The sequence below is a fragment of the Notothenia rossii genome (assembly GCF_949606895.1).
Source record: "Notothenia rossii genome assembly, chromosome: 5".
NCBI classification, from domain to species: Eukaryota; Metazoa; Chordata; class Actinopteri; order Perciformes; family Nototheniidae; genus Notothenia; species Notothenia rossii.
This window is the reverse complement of record NC_136903.1, coordinates 85,948,116-85,972,888: the sequence shown is the minus strand read 5'-3', so window position 1 is coordinate 85,972,888 and position 24,773 is coordinate 85,948,116. Positions and strand designations below refer to the sequence as shown.

The following is a 24,773-nucleotide window of genomic DNA, read 5'->3' as shown; positions in this document are numbered from 1 at the left end:
AGTTTTAAACGACTCACCTTCTGATTTTTGCAGTAAAAGCACATGATTTTTTAATATGTTTTTATTTAATGAACTATAAGTTGTTTTGACAAAACTTAACTAATGCTTTTTTTCCTTTTACTTACCATCAATGATTTGTGTATTCATTCCTTTTAATCTTCTAGTGTCTTGTGTGAAGCAATGTTTATGTTTCTTTATACTTTTCATTTGAACACATCATAATGAAGGATAATCAATATTCAGACAATGTCATCCTCAACTATGGGTTGAAGCGAGGTCTGTCAAATTTCCTCCAGTAGTTATTAAGAAATTGCTTCTAAAACATCCATCCAGACTTTTAAACCGACTCGCCCTCTGATTGGCGGAGCAGCAGTCACGTGGGGGTAGTGCAGTCAGTCGCTGTGCCGCGAGCAGCGCTGAGTGGAGCCTGTCTGCCAACAGCTTCAGCAGCGGCTCTATCTGGAAACCCACTACACTCACTGACAATTAAAAGGAGGCCCCTTTTCTTTCTTATTTCCGAGGAATATTCACCACCATGGGCGACAAGAAGAGCCCTACCAGGTAATGCGACAACCAAATGCCCAATTTCTGCTCGTTTTGTGCGTTTTAGGGCTCGATATTTGCAATGCGTTTCCCTCACACGGGGATCGTTTCTCCCTTTTTTTTCAGTACGGTATGCCACAGCTAGCTAGAATAGTGCAGTCACTATGGCGGCTTCTCGCTCCCCTTACAAACCCCAGTCACTTAACAGACAAAGGGAATTTTTTCAGAGGAGACGCCTGACATTCCCTGAAACGCTCTTCCGCCTCGACGAAGCCTTTTGCAGGGTCAATGTCGAAATTGACATTCTTTGATATTGCTTTTGTTAGCCGACATGCTAAGCTTTCGATGCCGAATTTTTTTCCAGCAATGCTTCCCTGCCTGCCTCTGCTAGCCTTAGCTGGCGATGCGATCGGACGATGTGGAGCTGTGTGGTGGATTTTATTTTATTAACCCAAGGACTGGCCGGGACTCGAACCCCAGATTAATGACAACACCATGATCCGAGCTGCACTTAGGAGCTGTTTTTATTACACAACGTGTTATGTTCGTCACAATCTCCTTACTTGTTGTTAAGGGGCGGCAGTAGCTCAGTCTGTAGGGACTTGGAGGGTCGCCGGTTCAAGTCCCAAACAGGCCAGATAAATATGTGAGTACTGTGGACTGGTATCTGGAGAGGTGCCAATCCACATCATGGCATTGCCGAGGTGCCCTTGAGCAGGACAGACTGGCAGCCTCTTCGCTCTAGAAACCTCTGTATAATGCATTTGTGCACCTGTATTAGAAAGATGGACAGATACTTTAAGTTGTGAAATTGTTTTGTCAGCAGCATTTTGACAGTCTATGTAAAAATAATTACAAAATGTCTTTGAAATAGAAAATGCAAATACACTATTTACATATTCTCAGTAGAAATTACATACATTCAGAAGACACACTATAAAATATATAGATTACATAAGAATACTCTCTTAAATACCAATCTACTAAAGGGACAGCCACATTTAAACATAGTGTGCTCTGTGCATTTTTCGAATGCATGTGTGTATTTATACTGTACTGTGTTTATTACCATAATATATATAATTTAATTTCCCCAAGGCGACCAATGAAGGCTTATAATCCTAAATCTTAAATAATGCATTAATGTTCAAAAGACTAACTTGACCTCTACGTTTCAGGCCAAAAAGACAAGCCAAACAGACTGCAGATGACGGCTACTGGGACTGTAGCGTGTGCACCTTCAGGAACACCGCCGAGGCTTTCAAATGCAGCATCTGCGATGTGAGGAAGGGCACATCCACAAGGTAAAGTAGCTCTCCCTCCTCTCCCTCTCTCTCTCTCTCTCTCTCTCTCTCTCTCTCGTCTGAGCGTCTCGTTTTCCCGCCGCTTGGCTGGCTGCAGCATTGCATCGCAATTTATGGGAATGACAACTTTGATCGACAGCCTATTTGTCTGTTAGCGTATGCGGACGTGTTGATGGACACTTTTACAAACAGCCTGTTCCGTTGTCTGGATTATCCGTATTTTTTTTATAAATGTGATGCTACTGGCATTGCTTTTATTCATTCGTCTAGGTATGCTGGCTGCTTCACTAGCCAAAGGGGGGGAGGGGGGAAGAGGGACCATACTTCATGATGGCTGTACAGCTACAGTGCATCATCGGAGCAACAGCCTTGTTTCTCATGGATACAAGGTGAATGCATGCCGGTGCATTTCACCTACCTGTAGGATTGCAGATGTAATGGTTGACGAGTCATCAGGAGGTGGCTGTTCAGTTTAATAGTTAAATGAATGTGTTTTTAATCAGCATTAGAGATAAGGCCATATTTGCATATTTTTGTCCATCATGTGTTAATGCCATGTAGTCAAAGCCCAACCTGACATCAGCGTCCAGATGAGCTCCACCTGTTTATTTCTATCTATTTCAGAATCAGAAACCCTTTTATTACCAAGTAGTACACATACGAGACATTTCTTTGGTATATGTGGCACATTTGTCTATGATAAATCCTGTTTTAAACTCAAAACAAGTGACTTTACTCGTGATTTCTCTCAGGAAAATGTCTCAGAATTAGTCATATCAGCGTTTCTAGCAACAGGCTTGTATTTCCCACTTGTTTCCCACGTCTTCCCTTTGAACACATGTTGTCTGGCGTCAGCAGAAGTCTTATGGGAAACTGAGGTGAAAGCATGCCTGTGCATTTCAGCTACCTGTAGGATTGCAGATGTTCTTCTAATGGGTAGACAAGTCAGATGTATTGTGCATGAGGCGGGCGTACCGTGAGGAGACGTTTCTTAGATAGAGAAATGTCACTGGAGATAAACCCAGATGTGCTTTTTTATTATTTCTTTATCCATCATGCCTTAATGCCATGTAGTTTAAGCCAAAGCCCAATCCGACATGAGGGTCCAGATGAAGTCCACCTCGATTGTATTTTTGAATAGTTTTTAAATATCAGTCCACACATTTGTCTATAATGAATCCGGATGGGTTAAATGCAGAGGTCAATGTGTGTGTGCTGTGTGCATTTATGTGTGACCATTAAGGATGGCTTAATCCTCCAATTCTATCTAATTCTATCTAATTCTATCTCATAAATCATGTTCAATTTGACAAAAACAAGTGACTTTACTCATGTTTGACTCAGAAAATGTGTCAGAATGAGTCATATCAGCATTTCTATCAACAGGCTTGTATTTCCCAGCCATTTCACGCGACTTCCCTTTGAACACACGTCTGACGTCAGCAGAAGTCTTATGGGAAACCGAGGTGAAAGCACTGTATAAGTTAAATGTCACAGCGGGATTCCCTTTCGTTTTTTTGTGTCCGCTGACGCCTCCTCCTCCCTGCTCTGGGGAATGTTTTTGATGTGAAGCTGCATGTACCACAATGTGACCGTGTTTACTCGTGTCATCAGTTGCACGATGAGACGGAGAGACAGATGAGTCACATGTGGGTTTGTTGACAACTCACCCCGCTCTCTAACCTTTCAAGCTGTGGTTTTACAATGAGTGGCAGCCCTGGCGCACCGCAACCGGAGGAGAAATCCTGACACTGGTTTACTAAAAACCCCAACAAATTCACTCTGTATGTAACTCTCCGGCTCCCCTCCCCCTCTATCTTCTCCTGGCTGCGCGTAGCTTTAGACTACAGCTGACGATTTAAGCTGAGCAAGCTGCGCGGAAAGCAGGAAACAGACGAGCACGGCGTTGCCATCCTGCCACCGTGCTTTGGCAACAGCCCAGTTGCCTCTACTTGGTAATTGGGAGCACATGACATCACAGGAGTGTTTGTCACACATTCCTGCTTGATGTGAATAGTTAACCTTTGATTAATGCAATTGTGTAGTTGTGGGGCTGCCTCTTATTCTAATGAGTACTAATTAGCTTTCTTTTCTTCTCCGTTTGATGTGTTCCAGCAGAGCATGGGACAAAGCAACATGCTCTTAGCTAAATGATTCACACTTGAGGCTACGTGTGGATGTTTGTCACGCTGCTTTTATCCAAGGCTTTGCTTTGAATGTGCTTTTGGGCGTAAGGACACGTGTGTTCGCTAATTAGAGTTCCTCGCTGCTGGTAGGAGGCAAAACACTTATTTTCCTCAAAGTTGTTTTGGAACACAGGAGACAGGGGAAGTTTGAAAAGTATTAGTTTGTGCAATGGGCTGACGTGACTGTATAAGCATTGTTGTGTGTGCCTGCAAGCGTCCTCACATAGAGCTTTATGTCCCCGTGTCCTAGGACAATTGTCCTTCTGTATTGACAGTGTAATAAGGTGAGGATACACGACATTACATTTAGCTGACGCTTATATCCAAAGCAACTTACAATAAATGCATTCGACCAACCTTGAAGAAAACAGAATCATATAAGTACGTCAGGTTTCATAGAGCCAGAACATTTCAAGTGCTACTCAGCTGGCTTTAGATAAGCCAGTCCTTTAATAGTATATAAGTCCTTTGTTAATATGTAAGTGCTTAGTTAGTATAGAAGTGCGTTTTATTTTCCTTTTATTGCTCGAAGTGGAGTCGAAAGAGATGAGTTTTCAGTCTCCCCCTGAAGATGTGCAAGCTGTCCTGATGTCAATGGGGAGCTCATTCCACCATTTTGAACCAGGATAGCAAACCTACGTGTTTTTGCTGATGGGAACTTGGGTCCCCCTCGCAGTGCGGGTGCAGCGAGCTGTGCTGGGGTGTACGGGTTAACCATGTCCTGGATACAGCTGCAGCACACACCTCCATCCATTCCTGACAAATGGCTTAATCAAAGGGTCCTAAAGCCGATCCCTTGCACTGATACACACCTTGTCCCAGTACTGAGGATTTGAGACGACAATATCATGTTGTTCTGATCACTTTGGAACGCTATGAAAGGTATTCATATGTGCAGTCAGCTGACATGTTTGTATCAAACCATTGTGTTGTGTTGTGTGTTACTACCTGGAAGTGTTGTCCTTCCAAAGTCCTCACATATAAGCGTCTTTGAGTTTCCTGAAAAGCGCTATACAAGTCTCATGTATTATTATTATTATTACATATAGCTTTACTTCCCCGTGACCTGGGACAAAGGTCATTCTGTGACAGTGAGGAGAGGAAACAGCAGAAGCATTGCACCTACCTCCATCCATTCCTGCAAACAGCTTAATCCTGCGGGGTCTAAGCTGCACTTTTGCTCTTTTATGTCAAGATTGATTTGACTGTTGTGGATTGATGCTTTTTGTTGACTCGGTCTAAATGTGATTAAACGAGTTGTGGTCTTATGGGTATGTTACGCTATTGTTTTTACCGTCTACGGTGCCTCACGCCTGGAGCACTACACCAAATGAATTTCCCTGTGTGGGATATTAAAGTTGATCTGAATCAGGGAAAGCTGTTGTCACAGGTAGCCGTCAGCAGAACTGAGTGCAGCGGTGCGGCTCACAGCTGCAGGTTGAGTCACACGGGGTCTGTCCTACAAGAAATTCAACAATCCAAACAATATTTCCACCCCCCTGAGCTTGATCCATCCATCCATCCCTCACAGTGTGCACTGAGTCATTGAGACGCAAGCTGTGTGTGCAGGTGTAGACGGAGAACACACAATTAACACGATCCTCAGTGGGTGACAGACGGGGGGGCTTGAACTGCACTTTGTCCCCTGCCAGCGGTAGGAACGCGAGGCAAACGAGGGTCACGCTGCTGTGATTCGCCCAAATGGAGCCAAGAATGTATGTTAACGAGAGAAAAACTCCGGCTGTGGCATCAGCATGCAGTGAGAGCCCCCCTCGCTCCCCCAAGCCCTGCGCAGCCTAGCGAACCTGTTGACCCAGTCCGAGTAGTGATGTAACACGATACTCAAGTGTCTCCCGTGTAGGCTAAATCTCTTAAACAACGAAGCACTCGTCTTTTTTTTACACCTGACCCCTTCTGCTCATCTACAAGTCCAAGTAGCCCGAGTGCTCAGCCTCTGCTTTCCAGTGCCTGCTTCTTCAGGTAATTGGAGAAGGGCTCGCATTAGCATCCCCTGATATCGTATTCAAATGTTTCTGGCATCTGTTCCCAGAACGCCGTGCGAACGTGACACCGTGCTGCTGCTCATCAGTTTGCTTTGCGGCGGTGTTTGGTATGCACCTCCCGCCAGCCCCCGAGGCTCAGGGAGAAAACACTAGGAGCCCTCTAAAAGTGATTGATGGCGCGGATCACAGCACGTCTTGAGGTAGCGCCGTCTTTGACTGCGGCGCTGTTATCTATGCGATGTCTCTGTTGTCAACCATTTCAAGTAGCTCCCATCTGTGCTTTCTACGAAACGGAACAAATGACTTGTTACCCAAAATGCAGTGCTCGGAGTAGATTAAATAAACTTCAATTGTCCCCAATTTATCTGAAAGGACACAGAAGCTGCACCATTGCAACCAATGTACCTGTGTGAGATTTACTGCAAGAGTATCAACATGTTTGCCACGTGACCTCAAAGCTGCAGTCCAGATTACTTAGTCAAATGCAGCCTGAGCAAAATTGACCGTGGGAAATTTGACGTAAAGGTTATGTTGCTCATTTGACCTAAATCCAATGCCATTTGTTTGCACACATCTGTGTTTCTGTCCCTGGGCTGTCTCTCTGGGTTTACAACAGCCAGCTTGTATTGTTCTCATTTAGCAGGTGAGGCAGTGCTGAATAACTGATAACAGTATCTTAGACTGACATGTGAATAATGATGTGTACAAATATTGACACAGTGTAAGGATATAAGGTGGCAATATAATGTTTTTCTAATCATTATACATAAGTCTGCTTACTGTAATCAGGCATGGCTCTCTAGACACTTACTGCACTTTAAGTGAATGAGTTTATGTGGCTTTATGATACCTCTATATGGGAAATCCACAGATTATGAGAGTTAGAACCAGGATTGAAAAACACAATCCGCTTGGATCAAATGTGCTAGATACACACAACCCCTAAAGCCACAAGAAAAATCTCTTTGTGTGAGTGTTGAGGCTACGCAATTATTGGGAAATGATTGCTGTGTGTGTGTGTGTGTGTGTGTGTGTGTGTGTGTGTGTGTGTGTGTGTGTGTGTGTGTGTGTGTGTGTGTGTGTGTGTGTGTGTGTGTGTGTGTGTGTGTGTGTGTGTGTGTGTGTGTGTGTGTGTGTGTGTGTGTGTGTGTGTGTGTGTGTGTGTGTGTGTGTGTGTGTGTGTGTGTGTGTGTTCGCTCTGACTTGTACAATGATGGAATGGAGTCATTATAATCCGTGGATTCTACCACTGTCGCATTAAGGCAAATTGTCCGGGATAATGGAATTACATAAGAGGGACATGCTGGCGTTCAATTTATATCTGCCCTTCCTCCCCCCTGCCACACCAGCAAGCCCCCCCCCCCCCCCCCTCCCCTCAGAGGGAAACTGCTTTTGCTTATCCAGCATTATCAGCATCTGCACTTAAACCCTGAGCACGAGCGAGTAGCCCTAATCTTTACATGTTAATTGCCGGATTTAAAAGTTCTTAATTACTTCATGGGATTTGGCAGAGTGTGAGTGATTAAATACAGTAGCCAATTTGGCAATCTGACAAAAAAAAAAAAACACAGAAATGTTGAATCGGAGCTCATCCCCACAAAAAAGCTGACACAAAGAGTGCGACGTTGAGGGAGTGCAGAGTCTCGGGGAGAAATAGAAAGGCATTTGAGGACGAGGAGAGAGAGAGGGAGAAATGCGTAGACGCAGCAAGAGAAGAGGGCATGAGAGGACACGGGCAGAAACACAGCAGCGAAGAGATGGAGAGGAGGGTAGTGTCTGGACGTTTATATATATATATATATATGTGAGTTAAAGGAAGGGGCGGGGGTATGGATGACTGCAAGGGGGGGGTTGTGCTCACTCAGCCAAGAGTCTCTAGGGGCTAGAGCACATCATTACCCAGGGAGGGAGAGAGCTGGACTGTTTTCTACCAGCACCGTCCACCATCCATGCACGGGGAAAGAACGGCACCATTTGATTTCTGCTACAGGTCGAAAGGGAATCCAGAATTGAACACTTTGTCATCGTAACGCATCGTTAAGAGTCGAGGTGTCGATCGGGTTGAGCTGTGGTTCGTCTGATCATTAAGATAAGATAGGATAAACCTTTATTTATCTCCGTAGGGCAATGCAGGTGTCTGGAATAGGGCAATAAGGAATAGAGGAAGGATGTTAATAAGTCAAAAATGAAAGTAGTTTGAAGCGTGCCTTCTGTAGTCCGTAGCAGCTATCTGTTTGACCTTTTCTTAGATGTCTCAAATCACAGCCTTCTGTACTAACGTTTGCTATTCTAAGTGCGTAAATGTGTCCCAATGCCAGTTATGGAGAAATGCAGTTCACTACGAGTACCTGGTCAAAAACTGGATTGTGGAAAACCTTCTCACACTCGATAATTATCATCATCTTGAATACGTAAGAAATTGTGGTTGCTCTGGTGAAAAAATCCCTACATATAAAAGATTTAAAGTATTTATTGAATTTACCAATACCCCGGTCTCAGAAAGAACCACTCTTAAATAGTATTGGGTTAATTAAGAAGTCTGAAATGATTTGCTACCTTGAACAATCGTTGCTAGCTTGCTAACAGCAGCGATGTGAGGACACTGCAGCCACGTTCAATCTGAGCCTCCAAGGTCAACCTTCACACTCGTCCACATGTGTTGACAGTGTACAACTTGCAGTGCACTAAGGGACGTATTGAGTTGAGACACAGAATTGGTGTCAGGTGTGTTCACTTACATGCTTGTGTTTGCTTGCTTCATGTTGTTCCGCTTTTGTAAAACACTGGAGCCTGCTGTGAAGGTGCAACGTCGCCTTTGGCAGTCGCTGCAAATTTAAATTCAAACCAGGCTGTGTTTATACTAAAGCACACGGGCAAGGAGATGACAGGGACAGCAGCGAGACGGGGTGACCGGGTCCACTTGACAGCTAACTCACGCACACCAGAGGCAAACGGCACGAGAGAGGGGGTGAAGGGAGGTGAAGACGGCCTCCTTAAAGCCAGCAGGAGTTATTCTGGGTGGCGGTGTTAATGCAGAACGTGAAGAGAGAACAGGGAAGGAGACAAAAGAGAGAATGATGGAGAGGCAGCGGAGAGGAGGAAAACAAACGAGCGGTGCCAAGCAATGTGACACGGTGGCGCTGATGGAAGAATCTCAGACGTGCTTAGTGCCTTGGAAACGACTCGCTGTCAGTCTGCCCGGTAACAGGCAGCTTGTATCGTCGCTGAAAGGTCAGTTAGGGAGAGGAAAGAGCTGTCGGTGGAAAGATGAGCTGTCTTTGACACTGACCCAAACTTTGGACATTCACCTCCTTTTGCTTAGGACTCTCCAATGCACCCCAAACTCACCCAGTTGGACTCCGTTAGCCTGTCCGGAGAAGCAGAACACCAGACTTCAGCATGCTCATAACAGTTTTAATGAGAAGTTTGTTTGAGAGATTTCTTTCCCTTCCTTGTTTGTGGAAATATGTGGGGTGAAGAGGATTTCTGGCAGCCTGCTGTGCATACAGAGCATGAGTTGGAGACATGGTGGGGCATCCACAGACTTCAGATCAGTCTGCACAAACACACTTGAATACAGCTTCTTTCCAACTGGCATAAACCTGCTGAACTCTGATGTCTCCACATAGTGAGGAAGTAAATAAGCTATTATTACCATGTGCCTTTTCATTTGCTATCCACATCGGAACATATTGGTGCTCCATCTTGTTTAATGTAGCTGTATTTATGTATTAATGATATCCTGTGTATGTCCCTCTATCACTAGCTTTAAGGTTGTTTCATTTATTTTATTCTGAATCATATTTTATACTATATGTTGCACCTAAGGGACCAGCACAAAATAAATATCGTTGTGGCTTAGCAATGTCAATACAGTTCTTGAATCTTCTACAAGCAGGTGTAGAAGGCAGAGAGGGGGAGGGGGGAGGGGGAGGCTGACGGTAACATTAAGCCCTCAAAGTCCTGACTGGAAGGCTCTCATGAAAGGATGAATGCTTAATGCCTGTGGTGTGAAGTGTGAATGAATGGAGCAGCGCTATAGCCCCGGGCTGCTCTTCAGGTGACCCCCTCGTTCCGCCTCCACTGCACACTCTCACAGATCACTTCACCCATGGATGGCTCGAGGTGACACCGCTGCTCCGGTAACCTCCGGCTCAGACCGATAAAGGACTTTCTCACAGGGAACACAAGCGCCACACTGCAGCGGTATTTGTTTTTCAGTTTAACTGGAGACGAGCCCAAAGGCCATTGGCAAATTCACGTAAGGTCTAAAGTATAAATATTTCCATTTTGCCAGAACAATGAATAATTCATCGGCTTACATATAATTCCCCAATATAAAGTCGCATGTAATATCTGCCGGTTCCATCTTCATAAATGAGAAGATTTATTTTGTTTTCAATTTGAATGTGTTCCCAACTCTTAGCAGGATTAAACATTTGGGGTTTGGAGTCTGAGAACTTGTGATTGACACTTTTCTGACACCTGTTTTCTTGTTTCTGTCTAAAAAGCTAACGACGATTATACATGAACGAGATATAAAACAATAAGAACCCATTATGCCAAGCATCGCATCCGCTGTGACGCCCCACAATCCTAATATCAGAAGACTTAAAAAAGCCAGCTTATATTCATTTGGCACTGTTATTGAAACAATGAGAATGTCTGCCGATTGAATCGTTGTTTCATCTGTAGTTACTATAAACACTTGTAGTTTATTAACAATTAAACAATCCATGATTAGCCATCCATGCTCAAGTTGTCTAACATATGCACATGCTACTTGTTCTGCTCTGTTTTAAAGCAGAAGCCAAGCAGTGCTCCAGCCGTACATACCTCAAGTATCTCTGGAAACACTGTCCATTATTCAACAACATAACATCTATTTACATTATCAGGGCTCAATGCTATCTTTTAAAAGTGGTTGCCAGGCTGGCAACCAGGCATCAGCTTTTGGTTGCCAAAACTGAAAAAACAGGAATGCCATTTTTAGTCACATTATATTTTAAATAATTAAGATACTATACAGTTATACATCAACTTAATAATGGAAATGTGACACAAAAGAATGTTCAAATGCTTTACAATAAGTAATTAACACAATTATTTGAAACTTAAGTGGTGGGAAACTTGTCCACCCTCAATTGCTGGTATCCTAAACACCAGTAGTGCAGCTGTTGTCATGTTCTTCACAGATCCCTCAAAAATCTATTTTGGGATGCACACTGTTTGCTGTCCTTATTTCTTTATGTTAAAAACTGGTTGTCACTGATGGAAACCAAAGGCCAAGAAGTGGTTGACATTTTTTCTGAATGGTTGCCAATGGCAACCTGGCAACCATTACTGTCGAGCTCTGACATTATGTATAAATATATGGGTAGTTAAATCTGCAGCAGCTCTACTCTGCTCCATCACCCTCCATACCGGTGGGGGGAGGGTAGCGCGTCACGTGTTCATACATAATGATCAAGGCGTACGGCAAGTGTTGACACAGTCGAGAGCGTGTAGATCAATGACATGGTTGCCAGCACGTCATGGTGGGGGGGGCTGTGATAAAACTAAAGCCCCGTGGCATTGTCACATGCTGGATGTGAGAGCTGTGCTCCAGGCTGACGCTGTGACGGCCTCTCAGTCCCATGTTGAGGGAAACAAGGTCAGCACTGAACGATTCTGAATGGACTATTTATATTTATCATTGAAGACAAGGAGCCCACATTTGTTCTGTGTAGATGTGCTTTTTTACAAAGTCTGAATGAGGGAGTGGGAGTTGTTAAATAGTGCAGTTGGCTGTCCATGGCTGAAGAATACTGTTGTGCCTCTCTCTCTCTCCTCCTCCTCGCTCAGATGTCTGCATTCACTCAGACTGGCAGGAAATAATTGCTTGTCCTCACACAGCACTTCAAATCAAAGAGCTGTGTTAATGAGGGCTTTCCTGCGCCTCTCTCTCTATCACACGTTCTCTTCATTACTCCGTCTCTCTTATGAAGTGCTCCGGCTCATTGTTTTCGGTTTCTCTAGAACAGGGGCGTCCAACATACGGTCCTCGGGCAGAAAACGCCCCGTGGGATGACTTGGCAACATTTCAAACCACTGAGATTCACTGCAATTTTTCACAACTTGTATTAAGGCTGCTCGATTATGGCAAAAATCTAATCTCGATTATTTGGGTCAATAATTGTAATTGCGATTATTCATTGACTTTGAAAACATCCATTTATTGGAGAAAAAAAATGTGAACAGTATGTTTTTAACAGTTGATTACCCTGGACTTTAAGTATAATTCAACTGAAAAACCAAAAAAAAAAAAAGTAATAATAAAAAAATAATAGTTTTATTTCGATTACGTTGTTTTCGTAATCGTTGCAAGCCATAATCGTAATCGCGATTAAAATACGATTAATTGAGCAGCCCTAACTTGTATTTATTTTGTTTATCAGAATCAGAAATAAGAAACAGGTTTATTGCCAATTGTGTTTACGTACACATACGAGGAGTTTGCCGTTGTGTACATGCATACACACACAGTTAAAGACGATCAAAAGTAAGAAAGAAAAGACACTATTGTAAAAAAAAAGAGATATAGAAAATGATTTCGATCAAATCTGGATATATATCAATTGTAAACGTTTACAAGGCAGCGGTATAACTTGGCCTTCTTCCTTAATAGTTCCCACTTTAGTTTGTATGGTGGTGAGTGTGTTCAGGTGGTCAGGAGTACTACACAGATGTGGAAATGAATGTAAAATCATATCTTGATCTTGAAAAGTTGTTTGGATCATTAAGTAAAATACTCTATTGTAGGGCTGCTCAAATTAATCGTATTTTAATCGCGATTATGGCTTGCAACGATTACGAAAACAACGTAATTGAAATAAAACGATTTTTTTTTTTTTTTATTCTTACTTTTTTTTTTTTTTTTTTTTGCAGTTTAATTATACTTAAAGTTCTGGGTAATCAACTGTTAAAAACATACTGTTCAACATTTTTTTCTCCAATAAATAGATGTTTTCAAAGTCAATGAATAATCACATTTAATAATCGCAATTACAATTATTGACCCAAATAATCGAGATTATGATTTTTGCCATAATCGAGCAGCCCTATTGATCAGTTATAGACACCGATGAGTAAATGTGTGGTGTCTTTGTAGACACACTATGATCTGTGAGTTTTAATGCACATGTGTAAACTTGATAACTAAAATTGTTAAAATGTGTTTTTCTTAAGAAATGTCAAGTTGTTCGTGCTGTTTTGTAAATGTGAAGATTTTCTGAATGCACTTTTTTTGCACTAAAACACAGGGAACAGTTTGGAGTTGTCGTTATTTATAGGTTATTATGCTCTGATTTCATTGGTGCAGCCCCCTTGAGATCCCATTTGGCTGAATGTGGCCCCTGAACCGAGATGAGTTTGACACGGCAGCTTTAGAAAGACTTCCCTTTTATACGTAGGCTTCAGTTTGAATGCCCTCCTCTTGCAGAATGCTCCCCCAGCTGAGGTGTGTCTGTCTCACATGGCTCAGAGCTAACTATGGGTGTCAGTCTGACTGAATTAGGGGCTTTTAAGCATGATGATAGTTATTTCAGGGCATCCCATGGAGGGGGAGTTTCCCCACCGCTGCCTTCCCCCCCACAGACGGGGGAATTCAGGGGCCAAACATAGGAGGAGCTGTCAATCACGGCCCACTGCGGTGCGAAAGGGGAGGTAATAAGCTGTAAGCCCTCTCAGTGGGGAGCGATTCGACAGCAGGCTTTACACACTTGACACTCTCGCTCTCTCACACTCGCGCTGAATCCCCTGGAATATTGGCAGCAGTGGGAGGTTGGAGCAATCTCCGCAATTGGACCCTGGAGTTCACTCTGCTCCCAGGATCATTCCCTGCACCCCCTTCGCTTTGAAACAGAGGTTTTATCAGAATTCCTTTAGTTGTCCCACAGAGGGGAACGTTAGACAGAAAATAACGCACTATAAGATAAGGCTGCTCGATTATGGCAAAAATCATAATCACGATTATTTTGGTCAATAATTAATATCACGATTATTAAATACGATTATTCATTGACTTTGAAAACATCCATTTATTGAACTTTAAAATAAATGCAAATAATAATTTGAACAGCATCTTTTTAACTGTTGATTACTCTGAATGTATCATTCAACTGAAAAACCAATACTAAAATAAAAGACACATTTATATTTACATTTAAATAAATAATATCAAAAATAATAAATACCAATAAACAAGATCAACAAATATTTTGGAGCGCACTTCAACAAGCTACTAAACATAAATAAATATGATAAATCAAAATAAATGAGATCAAATATGTTGCAGTGCACTGTCACAACCTAGCAAAGCAAAATAATCGTTTTTTTCGATTATGTTGTTTTTGTAATTGACGCAGGCCAAAATCGTAATTGCGATTAAAATACGATTAATTGCACAGCCCTCCTATAAGATACAGGGCATGCATTACAATTACAATTAACAAGTTTTTACAATCGACAAAGTACACATTTGGGTCGAAAAGTATCAGTAGAATCAGTATTTATGAAATAAATGAAGTGTAACATGCAGACTGAAGTGTGGTAGAAGCTAGATAACAGAAGTAAAATGATATATTGCACTATATTTCATTATATTATACAGATTGTTTTTACAGTATTCAAATTGTCCAGCTATGAAGGCAGCCAGTAATAACAGTTATGTTACGTAACAGTGGTGCTGTAGTCTTTGTTTGTTTTCATTTGGCTTTTTTGACATGATCGCACATTCGTTTATCTTTGATTTGGATGTTTGCAGATCACACGGTTCAGTCATTTTGAGAAATGTAGTTTTATTGGTACATTTCACGCTTGACAGATTATGTAAATATGGATTACTTTAGAATATAAAGTAAGCAGAGGAGGGAGACCATTTCCCGCTATTCAGGGCCACGGCAGTTTGATAACACGTGGTGTCACGCAGAGCCTCCAGCCATGTTAATGAGCTGCAGAATATTGCCACGATGTGTGGCGGGGCAAACAGAGCGGTGGCTCCATCATGCCAGCAGCAACTCATGGCTGACTTACAGCTGGCACTGAATCACCGTTAACTACCGGGGCGGCTTCTGCTGACACGAATCTCGTCTCCGACCAGGGTGTCTGAGCCGTGCAACAGGCTAAAGAGGCGTGGGGCTTACCGGCCGATCAATCACTCATTCACCACCTCCTCGGATAACAGCTCTCACTGCCAAACCGAATGATTTCTGCTCCTGTTGCATGCTGTCTGCGCTCACAGTCTGTTTACTCACGGCTGTGGGTTAGAGCGACAGATCATGTTTTCACCGAGAGGCTGTGAGCACATTGTTATCAGTCAGATCAGGCTGCCTCACAACATATTTAAATCCTCTGTCATTCTGGTAACTTGTGAGCTTCTATTCTATTTGAATCTATGTTGTTATTGTGTATTGTGTTTTTTGATCAAAATCGAAAATCGGACAGCCCTGGCGATTATTAATCGATTATTCGCCGCCGCATATATAGCATTAGTCTATATTTTGGTTGAAACTAAGCCAGGAAAAAAAAGAAAAACATAAATAATAATAAAAAAATATATAAATAAAATCGAATTTGAAAAAAATATTTTCGATTATGGAGACTGTAACGAATATTCGAAAAATCGAATGATCGCTGGCATCCCTAGTTTTAATGCTTTGTCAAGCACTTTGTGACTATGTCTGTGAAAAGCGCTAAGTGGCATTTTGATGATTTAACAATGGACCAGTCATTTGGAGATACTTGAAGGAGCCACAGGTTTCACATAGCGTGGGGTGAATTATGTCATCCGACTAGGAATGGTAAATTAATACTGAAGTGTTTGAAATGTCCCCCTACTTTAATAATGACAATCATTTACCGTCAGTCGGCAAAGTGTTACCTCAGTCCCCAGCTAGAAGTCTGTCTTTGACACCTGAGCTACTGGCGTATTATTACAGATGTCAATGTGCAGGGACATATATCAAAAGGACAAGACTGAAATGTGAAGTTCTGGTTGGCCAGCCTGTCTCTTGTCACATCTGTCATCCTTGATTGAGTGCATGCCTGAAAGCACCAGTCTATGGTTTGAGTCTCAGACGGATCCTTGTTTCCTCTTGAACTTCCTCATCTGGCTGGTTTATTTATAACAATGTGTTTATATTTAAAACATAGGAGGAATTGATGTTGTATTCCACTTCCCTTTTAGTCTAAAGAAGTTGAAGTAAAGCCAACTTCTGCATTATTTTTGGCATCAGTGACCAGCAACTGTGTTCATTTTCATTGCTGGTGTCGTCTTCTCTGTTTTTCGTAAGGTCTCCCTTTCTGTTCGTCGCTTCACGCTATAGCAGAGCAGGTACAGGAGGCGTAGCTCCAGGGATCATTGTCCGCTAGTTAATCGATTGCAGATGGCGTCGTGCTCGCGAAAAAAATATACTTTGGCGGCCGTTAATATACCTGGGCGGCCAAAACCCTGGAAGTAATTCACCTAGATTGAAATGAAATCGGGATCAATTTGATGGAAACAGGACAGGCTCTGCAATTATGAAGCTAGAATGGGATGGGAAGAACATTTCACCCCCCTATAACCCTCCATTGGAGGCGCCTAGGGATGACCAGGTGGAAAGAGCCCCAGGCCTCAGGCTACCAGAGCAGCTAATGGATCCTGGATCAACGGCCCAGGGCTCCTCAGCTTTCACATCAGCTGGCGTATCGAAGGAGTGTAGTGCGAACGTAATGACATGATGCTCTATTACGCCACGATTGGTTGCCTTCTGATTGGCTTCACTGCCCCCACCCCCTCCTCAACGAAACGACATCCCCTGTCTGTAATAAGCCACAACAGCAGGGAGGGAGACTTAATGAGCTTTATGGAAACATTGGAGGAAGGTTGTTAAAAGACTCTACTGTGCTAAAACAGACTGAGTGCAGTGTCAATTGTGAAAGGGTGGAAGTGCAGAAACGAGAGTAACTGGACGGGCAATATGATGTTGCCAAATTCAAACACTGAGGCTAACCACTTAAGCAGCTGTCTGAGAAACCACTCTCCACAGAAAGCCACAGAAATCAGCGTCATCAGCCTGACACACGTATTGAGCTGCTTCTGTTTTCCATCACACTCTGAAAGCTAAGCCAGAAATCATTTGTTTTCACTGTCAAAGCTTCATTTTTCCAGCAGTGACACTTGTCTATCTGGCTCCGTGCTTACACTCTGAGTTTCTACAACTTTTCAAAAGTCCCATCTCGACCACAGATATCCAGTCCTGAGAATCAAAGGGACCTCATCTCCACTGCTGGGATTTCACCAAATACCCTTCCTGCCAAGACTAGAATTGGGTTTGGAAGGGTTGGGTATACACAGCTCGCTTGTATAGCGTGTGTGTCTTTGTTCAACGGCCTCCTGAGCAGCAACCAAGTCCCTCTGCCAGGCTGTTTGTTTGCACGCTAAGCTTTTCAACGGCGTGTTTGTGTGTGTATGAGCGTACTTGTGGTTTACTCCTCCTCACCGTGCTTGCCCAGCGCTGGCCTGTGATTATCCGTGCTGCTGGCTGCAGTTTGGTCTCTGGAAGGCTCTAGTCATCCTCCCCTCCCCCCTGCTCCTCTGCCTTTTCCCAGATGCTGCCAGCTGGTGTCCATTGAAGGCAGGTGTGTGTTGGCTCGGGCAGTCTGACTGGTTAGCGTTTGGCCTCACAATTTCAGGCCCTGCACATCTGCACAGCCGACGGAGCAAGGTGCTGCTCTTGCTGCATGCCTGTTTTAAACAGTTTAGTGGCCATTCAACACCATGGAAGAGCATGGCTTTATATGACCTGCCATAAGTAGGCCTTAGGGCCCGTGTCCACATAGCAACAGCATCTTTTTTCAATGGATTTCAACGAGAACAGTGCACACAGCGACAGAAGCAGCCGTATCCAGAAGAAGTGCAGTGACCAACACGGTTTTTTCGCGGCTGCTTCGAGTTTAAAATATTTAAACTTCTAACTGTGGATAACACTGCAGAAAGCTTGATTTCCCCTCGGGTCACTGCAAGGTCCCACCAGACAGATAGTACAAGCTGTGATGTCCATCTCAATCTTTAGCTGAAAGATAATGTCCGTAGAGTTAGTTCAATATGCAGCGTTTGGGAAAACTGACGGTGGCTTACAGCGTGACACCTTTCTGTGTTCTGCTTTGTTATGACGTTGTTTCCTTCCTTGGCCAAGCCTTTAAATAAACCCTCTGTTGTTAGACACAGTCTGTTCTCAGTTCAAGCTTCCAGCAGCCGTTTGGGAGGGAACCCGGCCTTTATAGACCATTAACATGCACAGAAACCTATAACACACTACAGAAAAAAGGGAAAACCCCAAAAAGCTAATCCGGCCTATTTATTTGGACTGATTGGAACAAGAGAGAAAGTGTGGCAGTCTCTCTGTGGTTGCTGTTGGGGTCAGTCAGTGGAGCAGCTACATCATGTTCACCTGAATCTCAGTCTGTGACAAATGGGGTCAACCCTGCAGAAATCCGATTAGAGGACCTAAGTGACGTTTGCCAAATGTCCCACCTTGTTATCCCGTGCATTCATTTGATTACAGCTGCAAGCTAACGAGATGAACCCTCAAAGCAGAGCTGCTCCATCAGGAAGCGGCTGCTGAGAGCTACCTCTGCTGCTGTCCCTTTCTCCGTCACCAACCTCTAGGTTCACTCACCTCTCTTTGTCAGTGTGAGCGCGACCACGACGAGACTAATCCCTCTTTATGCCTTGGATCTCCTCCACAGGAAACCCAGGATCAACTCCCAGCTGGTTGCTCAGCAGGTGGCTCAGCAGTACCCCATGCCTCCCCCGCCCAAGAAGGAGCGGAGGGAGAGGAGCGAGCGCTCGGACAAGGAGCGTCCAGAGGGCGAAGGAGAGCGCGCCTTCGGAGAGGTTCGTCCAGAGGTGGAGCGTCCAGAGGTGGAGCGTCCAGAGGTGGAGCGTCCAGAGGTAGAGCGTCCAGAGGTGGAGCGTCCTGAGATCAGGAGGCCAGAGGGAGACGCTCCGGAGAAGGAAAAGAGCGACACCGAACAACAGCCAATCAAAGACAAACCCGACAGAGAGAGGGGAATCATCGCCGCCGTCACGAAGAAGCCCAGCAGCAAAAAGACCAGGTCAGTAAACGTATAGTCTGTTTATCTGTGTGGGAAATGCTACGTCCCTTATAAATAGGGAGAACAAAGGCAATGTGGTTAAAGTCAACTGCATGAACAAAAACACAGCATTTTACAAATATATTCAAAAATATTTTATTTTTTTTAGAGACAAACCCTTTTGTTGTGACACACCTTTTAGTTTCTTTAATATCACTGTCACAATAAGCCTTTCACAAAACTTTTCAAACACACTCGACAAAAGCCGCAGAATCTCTACTTCAGTACAAAAACTTAATCATGAGTGAGAGATCTGTTTCCTCAGCGAGGACGTAACTGAGGTGAAGGAAATACTGCAAATTCCCTTGATATGATGGTGGAGACCAAAGCAAACGATTTATGGATTAAGACCCCCCCCGCACACACACACACACAAGGGGGGGGGGGGGCGCAACAGCGGTAATTAAAGTTTAAAACTCAAAATGCTACAACTAGCACGAGTGACTTTGATGGTTATTGGACTCAGGATTCATTCATTTGGATTCCCGCTGTATGAAGAAATTAAAGGACGAAGCAGAAGTGGAAACAATTCACAAAGGGATTCAACTGTTTGAAACACATGCTCAGAGTAAGCCGGATTTTGCCGATGTGTTTATGTGGATTCAAAAGTTGTAAATAATCTACAAAATGGAGGAGACCGATCTGATCGGAGCAACTGTGACAAATAATCTGAAACCGGCATGGACAATGAGTCTGTTTTTAAAAATGCACTTATCCAGAAAAGCCTGGTTTGGACACTTTACGGGCAGAAGAAACATTTCTATTAAAGAAAGAATTATACATTTCTGTCTTTTTATGCCTTTATTAGCTACTAACTTGAATTGTTATTCAAATGTAATTCATCAAATTTTTATTTTATTTTATTGTAATGCAGAGACAAGGCTTTTAGTGACAATCATGTATTGCGCCCCCCAGGTTGAGAACCACTGATCTAGTAGATCACAGTTTAACACAGTTTTAAACACTAACGTCAGCACTTACTAACACTTTTTAATAGGGATGTCCCGATCACCTTTTTTTGCTCCCGATCCGATTCCGATTATTTGATTTTGACAATTTGCCGATACCGATTTATCCCGATCCGATCTTTATGCAATGCATTAAGAGAAAAAAAAGCATTCAAGTTGTCCCTTAAGGTTATTTTTTTATTTAAATTGGATATTCTATCCAACATGGATATAGCTTCTTTCTTTCAGCATTGGATCAAAACAAAATAAAGCTTATCAGTACTCGTTAGCTTACTGCTACAATTAGACTCTGCGCCCACTCTGTTGCCAGATTTGAGAGAAATAAGCAACCAGGTCTATGAAAACAAGCCCCAAAGAAGCAACACATACATGATGTTGTCATTTGAAACCAAAACTAAGGCCTCAGGATGACTTTAAGACTTGAACATGGTCATTTTTGTTTTGTAACATTGAATACAACATTTAAAAAAAAGTATTTAAAAAAAAAAAAAAAAAATCCCGATCCCTGATTTTTTTCCTCCCGATTCCGATCTTTTGATAATCACGTGATCGGCTCCGATCCCCGATCACGTGATCGGATCGGGACATCTCTACTTTTTAAACATGTACGCATATAACTGCATTACCCACTGTTATGGTTATTGTCCATAAGCGTATGAAAAGTCTAATTTATGATCTTGTTAACCTTAACATGATGAAGATTGTCTTCCTCATTGACATGTTTTTTTTATTTTGTTCCTCCAGACCCAAATCAGACAACCACCAGAGCCCCCCCAGTGAAAAACACAGCATACAGTCTGGCAAATCAGTGACCAAGACCAACAAGAACTCTCACATCTCCAGGTGTGTATCCCCCCCCCCCCCCCTCATTTCTCATTTCTAACGCAGCACTCCGTCCTCAGAGAGATCCTGCAGCACAAGGCTGGTGGGAAAACTCAACTGATTCACAAATGATCTTTTACACTAAACACCCACTCTCACTTTATACACACTCGTTCTGACGGCTCATGTGTCACCCCGTGAATTGAGCAATTTAGTGCAACCGCCCCCACAGCACTGACCCCCCTCCCCCCCTCTCTTATTGTTGGCGAGATACATGTTGTGGTTGGTGTTTTTCTGGTTTTTATCTTAATGTGTGCATATGTATACATGTGTCTGTTGATTGTGTATATTTAAGATATTCATATTTTTATCGATTTTTGTATTCGGGATTGTGGGAAACGGTATTTCGATTTCTGTCTGTACACAAAAACTGAAAGATTGTCAATAAAGTTGACTTTAATTTGTTGGATGGATACAAGTTTCAAGTAGGGCTGCTCAATGAATCGTATTTGAATCGCAATTATGATTTTGGCTTACAACATAATCGAAATAAAACGATTTAAATTTTTTTTTAATGTATTGGTTTTTCAGTTGAATTATACTTAAAGTTCAGGGTCAATTTTTTGTTGCAATAAATGGATGTTTTCAAAGTAATTGAAATCGTTTTTAATAATCGTGATATCAATTATTGACCCAAATAATCGAGATTATGATTTTTGCCATAATCGAGCAGCCCTAGTTTCGAGGTGTACATAGCTACAGTGTAGATCAGGGATGGGCAAATGACGGCCCGCATGCGGCCCCCACCTCCTCTTTTTGCGGTCCTCAGATTAATTTATAAACAACGTAATTAATTTAAAAAAAAGTTAGACAACTAATGTCTGGGTTAGTGTCCATGACTTCATGTGTATGTCATCTTAATGGTTCATCTCAATACACACACATTTCCCGTGCTTTCCAATAGTTTAAAATACTTGTATTCCACTGTTTAATAACCTGTTCAATACAAACATGCCACTTGTAAAAATGAAATAACATTTCTGTGAACTGATATTTGTTTAGTGAGCTTATTAGAGGATGTTCCCTTCGATTGTAAAATGTCAATGAAGATGTCAGACTTAGTATATTTGTTAATAATTACCGTACATACAACACATGGAATTTTTGTGTGTGTGTGTTCCAATTGAATCTGCGGCCCCCTGGTGGCCAGTACATCAATTATGTGGCCCCCACCACCATCAAAGTTGTCCTTCCCTGGTGTAGATATATCAATGAAAACCTTATGTCCCATGCTCCTCCCCCCTCCAACAGCGCAACACAATAACACAGATACATAGACTGATCCATATTGTGGTTGCTCTTTTCTTGTTTGTTAATGCTCTTATTTTCCGTGTGCGCCCCTCAGGCCCAGACTGAAGAACATCGACCGGAGCACCGCGCAGCAGCTGGCCATCACCGTGGGCAACGTGACGGTGATCATAACAGACTTTAAGGAGAAGACCCGCTCCTCCTCCACGTCCTCGTCCACCATCACGTCCAGCGTGGGCTCCGAACAGCAGCACCAGAGCTCCGGCTCCGAGAGCATGGACAAGGGCTCGTCGCGGGCCTCCACGCCCAAAGGGGAGCTCTCTGTGGGGCACGACGAGTCCTTCTGAGAGCCCTCCCCCCTCCCCTACGGCCCCCTTTTTCCCCCCTCCTCCCGTCCTCACCCCTGTTCCAACCAAACCCCATATTTCTCCCACATTTCTGGACACTATGGATGGAGAGATTTCCCCCTTTTTCCCCATCGCTGCCCCCTGCCTCCATTCCATCCCCAGTCCCCGATGCTAAGAGGATGGATGAGAGGGAAACTAAATGCTCTTCTGGGGGCGAACTCGGGCTACAAGGAATAACCCCTTCCCCCCCCTCCCATCCCCAAACTCCCCTCGCGGTAGCATCGAGACACTTGTTTTATTTTATATTTGTACGTGGATGTGAGGCCATGTTTTGTTTTGTTTTTGTAAAGACGATAATCTCCGCTGGGCACAATAACCCCAACATCATTTCAATAACTATTATTATTGCCCTTACTCCCTATAGAGTGGTGCAGTGACGAGTCCTATAACCAGGAAGTGAGTTAGCATTTCACCACTACCGGTTCCCTCGTCTCAGAGCCAATGAGATCTCTCCATAGGATTTTGGAAAATAGCTGGAAATAAGGTCTGCGGTTCGTTTATAGCTTAACAGGTTCGTTTTTCCACAGACCTTATTTCCAGCTATTTTCCAAAATCCTATGGAGAGATCCCATTGGCTCTGAGACGAGGGAACCCATGCGCAGCTTACTTCCAGGTAAATACGTCCTCCCTGCACCGCTCTATCGCACCTGTATACTTTGGTATTCTCCTCCTTTATGTTCAAGCTTTGCTGTGTAGCCCTGACGATCGATCATTCCTTCAGTGTTTTTATGAAGATGATATGACACCACACACATAAACACACACACACACACACACACACACACACACACACACACACACACTGGTGCTACATACACTGTGAAGCGGTTTTGCAGATCTGGAAACGCCCATTCACTCAGCGTGACTGATTACTCAGATTCACTTTTCTCTCAATAACACTGTCTCACTCCGACCTCCGTCTGTTCATCCGAAGGTCATCTGAGGGTCAGACTTGTTCAGCTAGATTGTCTATGATTTAGTATGCTATAGCAGTTCTCTTATACAGTATCTTATGTCCTTAACTGTACAGTGTAGGCTGTTGTGTAAAACACTAAAAGCTGTTTGCTATTTTTCCGTATTCCTTTCATGGATATTGAGTTTTCTTGGCTCCAAGTTAGAGAGTTAGAGAGTTATTCTTCTGTTGTGACTGAAGGATGGTTCCACGCGGCTCCTGTTGGTGAAAGCGTTCCGAACTTTAAAGTGTTGTGTCGAGCTGTTGTGAATCACACTTTACTTTTTATTTTTGGTTGTAATCCTCCGCCTTTTTACCCCTTTTTAAATCTCCACTCTCTCAACATGAAATATCCGAGAAAGCGAAGTGCAAAGACGTGATCAATTTGCAAAATATTGACAATTCACCTTTTTTGTTTTAATTTAAATTAATTTAAGACTCCTGTCATTGAAGGCAAACAAATATTGCAGTAGTTTATAAAACATAAATGCTCTTTCAATTATTTTTTAAGTACAGCAAGGCTTATTTAAGGGTTTTAAATTCCCCTAGCTGATACTTAGACCAACATAATTTCCTTTTAAAAGTGTATTAAATTGTATAAAGAATAAATGTGTATATGATATCCTAGTTTTATTTATTGAAGGACCAAAGGAATTTCATAATGACATGATACATAGACAGATAAATAACAATTTGAAATGCAATTATCTAATGTGTGAGATGAATAACAGTTCAAATAAAGACTAATATAATCCATGTTAATGGTGTTCTTATTGTCCGTTTGTCCCTTAGCAAATGATCAATGCTGTGAGTCCAAACACACCCAGTTGGTGGATGTTGCCCTACTTTTTGAAGCAAGAGAAATGCTGAGAAAAGCTCCGGGTTGAATCCTTTGACCTTAGTAACCCCCCCCGTCTTCACTCCCACAGACTCACAAAGCAACTAAAACCAGGTGAGGTGGGGGTCAACAAGTCCCCAGAAACATCCCACTGTAGGATGTGAGGGGTTTGTTCTGTGTCCACTAAGAGCTTTTCAGTTTCACACCTAGGGAGGATACTCATGTGAGCAAAGTCCATGAGGATCTCCTGCTCTTAAGATAAT

The 24,773-nt window shown here is 43.0% G+C and overlaps 1 protein-coding gene across 1 annotated transcript; it reads left to right on the top strand.

The window, feature by feature from the left end:
- Nucleotides 1-393: 393 nt before the first annotated feature.
- On the top strand, nucleotides 394-24,434 carry rybpb (RING1 and YY1 binding protein b). The gene is made up of 5 exons (XM_079685341.1): nucleotides 394-561; nucleotides 1,722-1,847; nucleotides 18,808-19,176; nucleotides 20,928-21,026; nucleotides 22,411-24,434. Exons 1-5 carry the CDS (start codon nucleotides 536-538, stop codon nucleotides 22,658-22,660), a joined length of 870 nt encoding a protein of 289 aa, XP_079541467.1. The 5' UTR covers nucleotides 394-535; the 3' UTR covers nucleotides 22,661-24,434.
- Nucleotides 24,435-24,773: the final 339 nt, after the last annotated feature.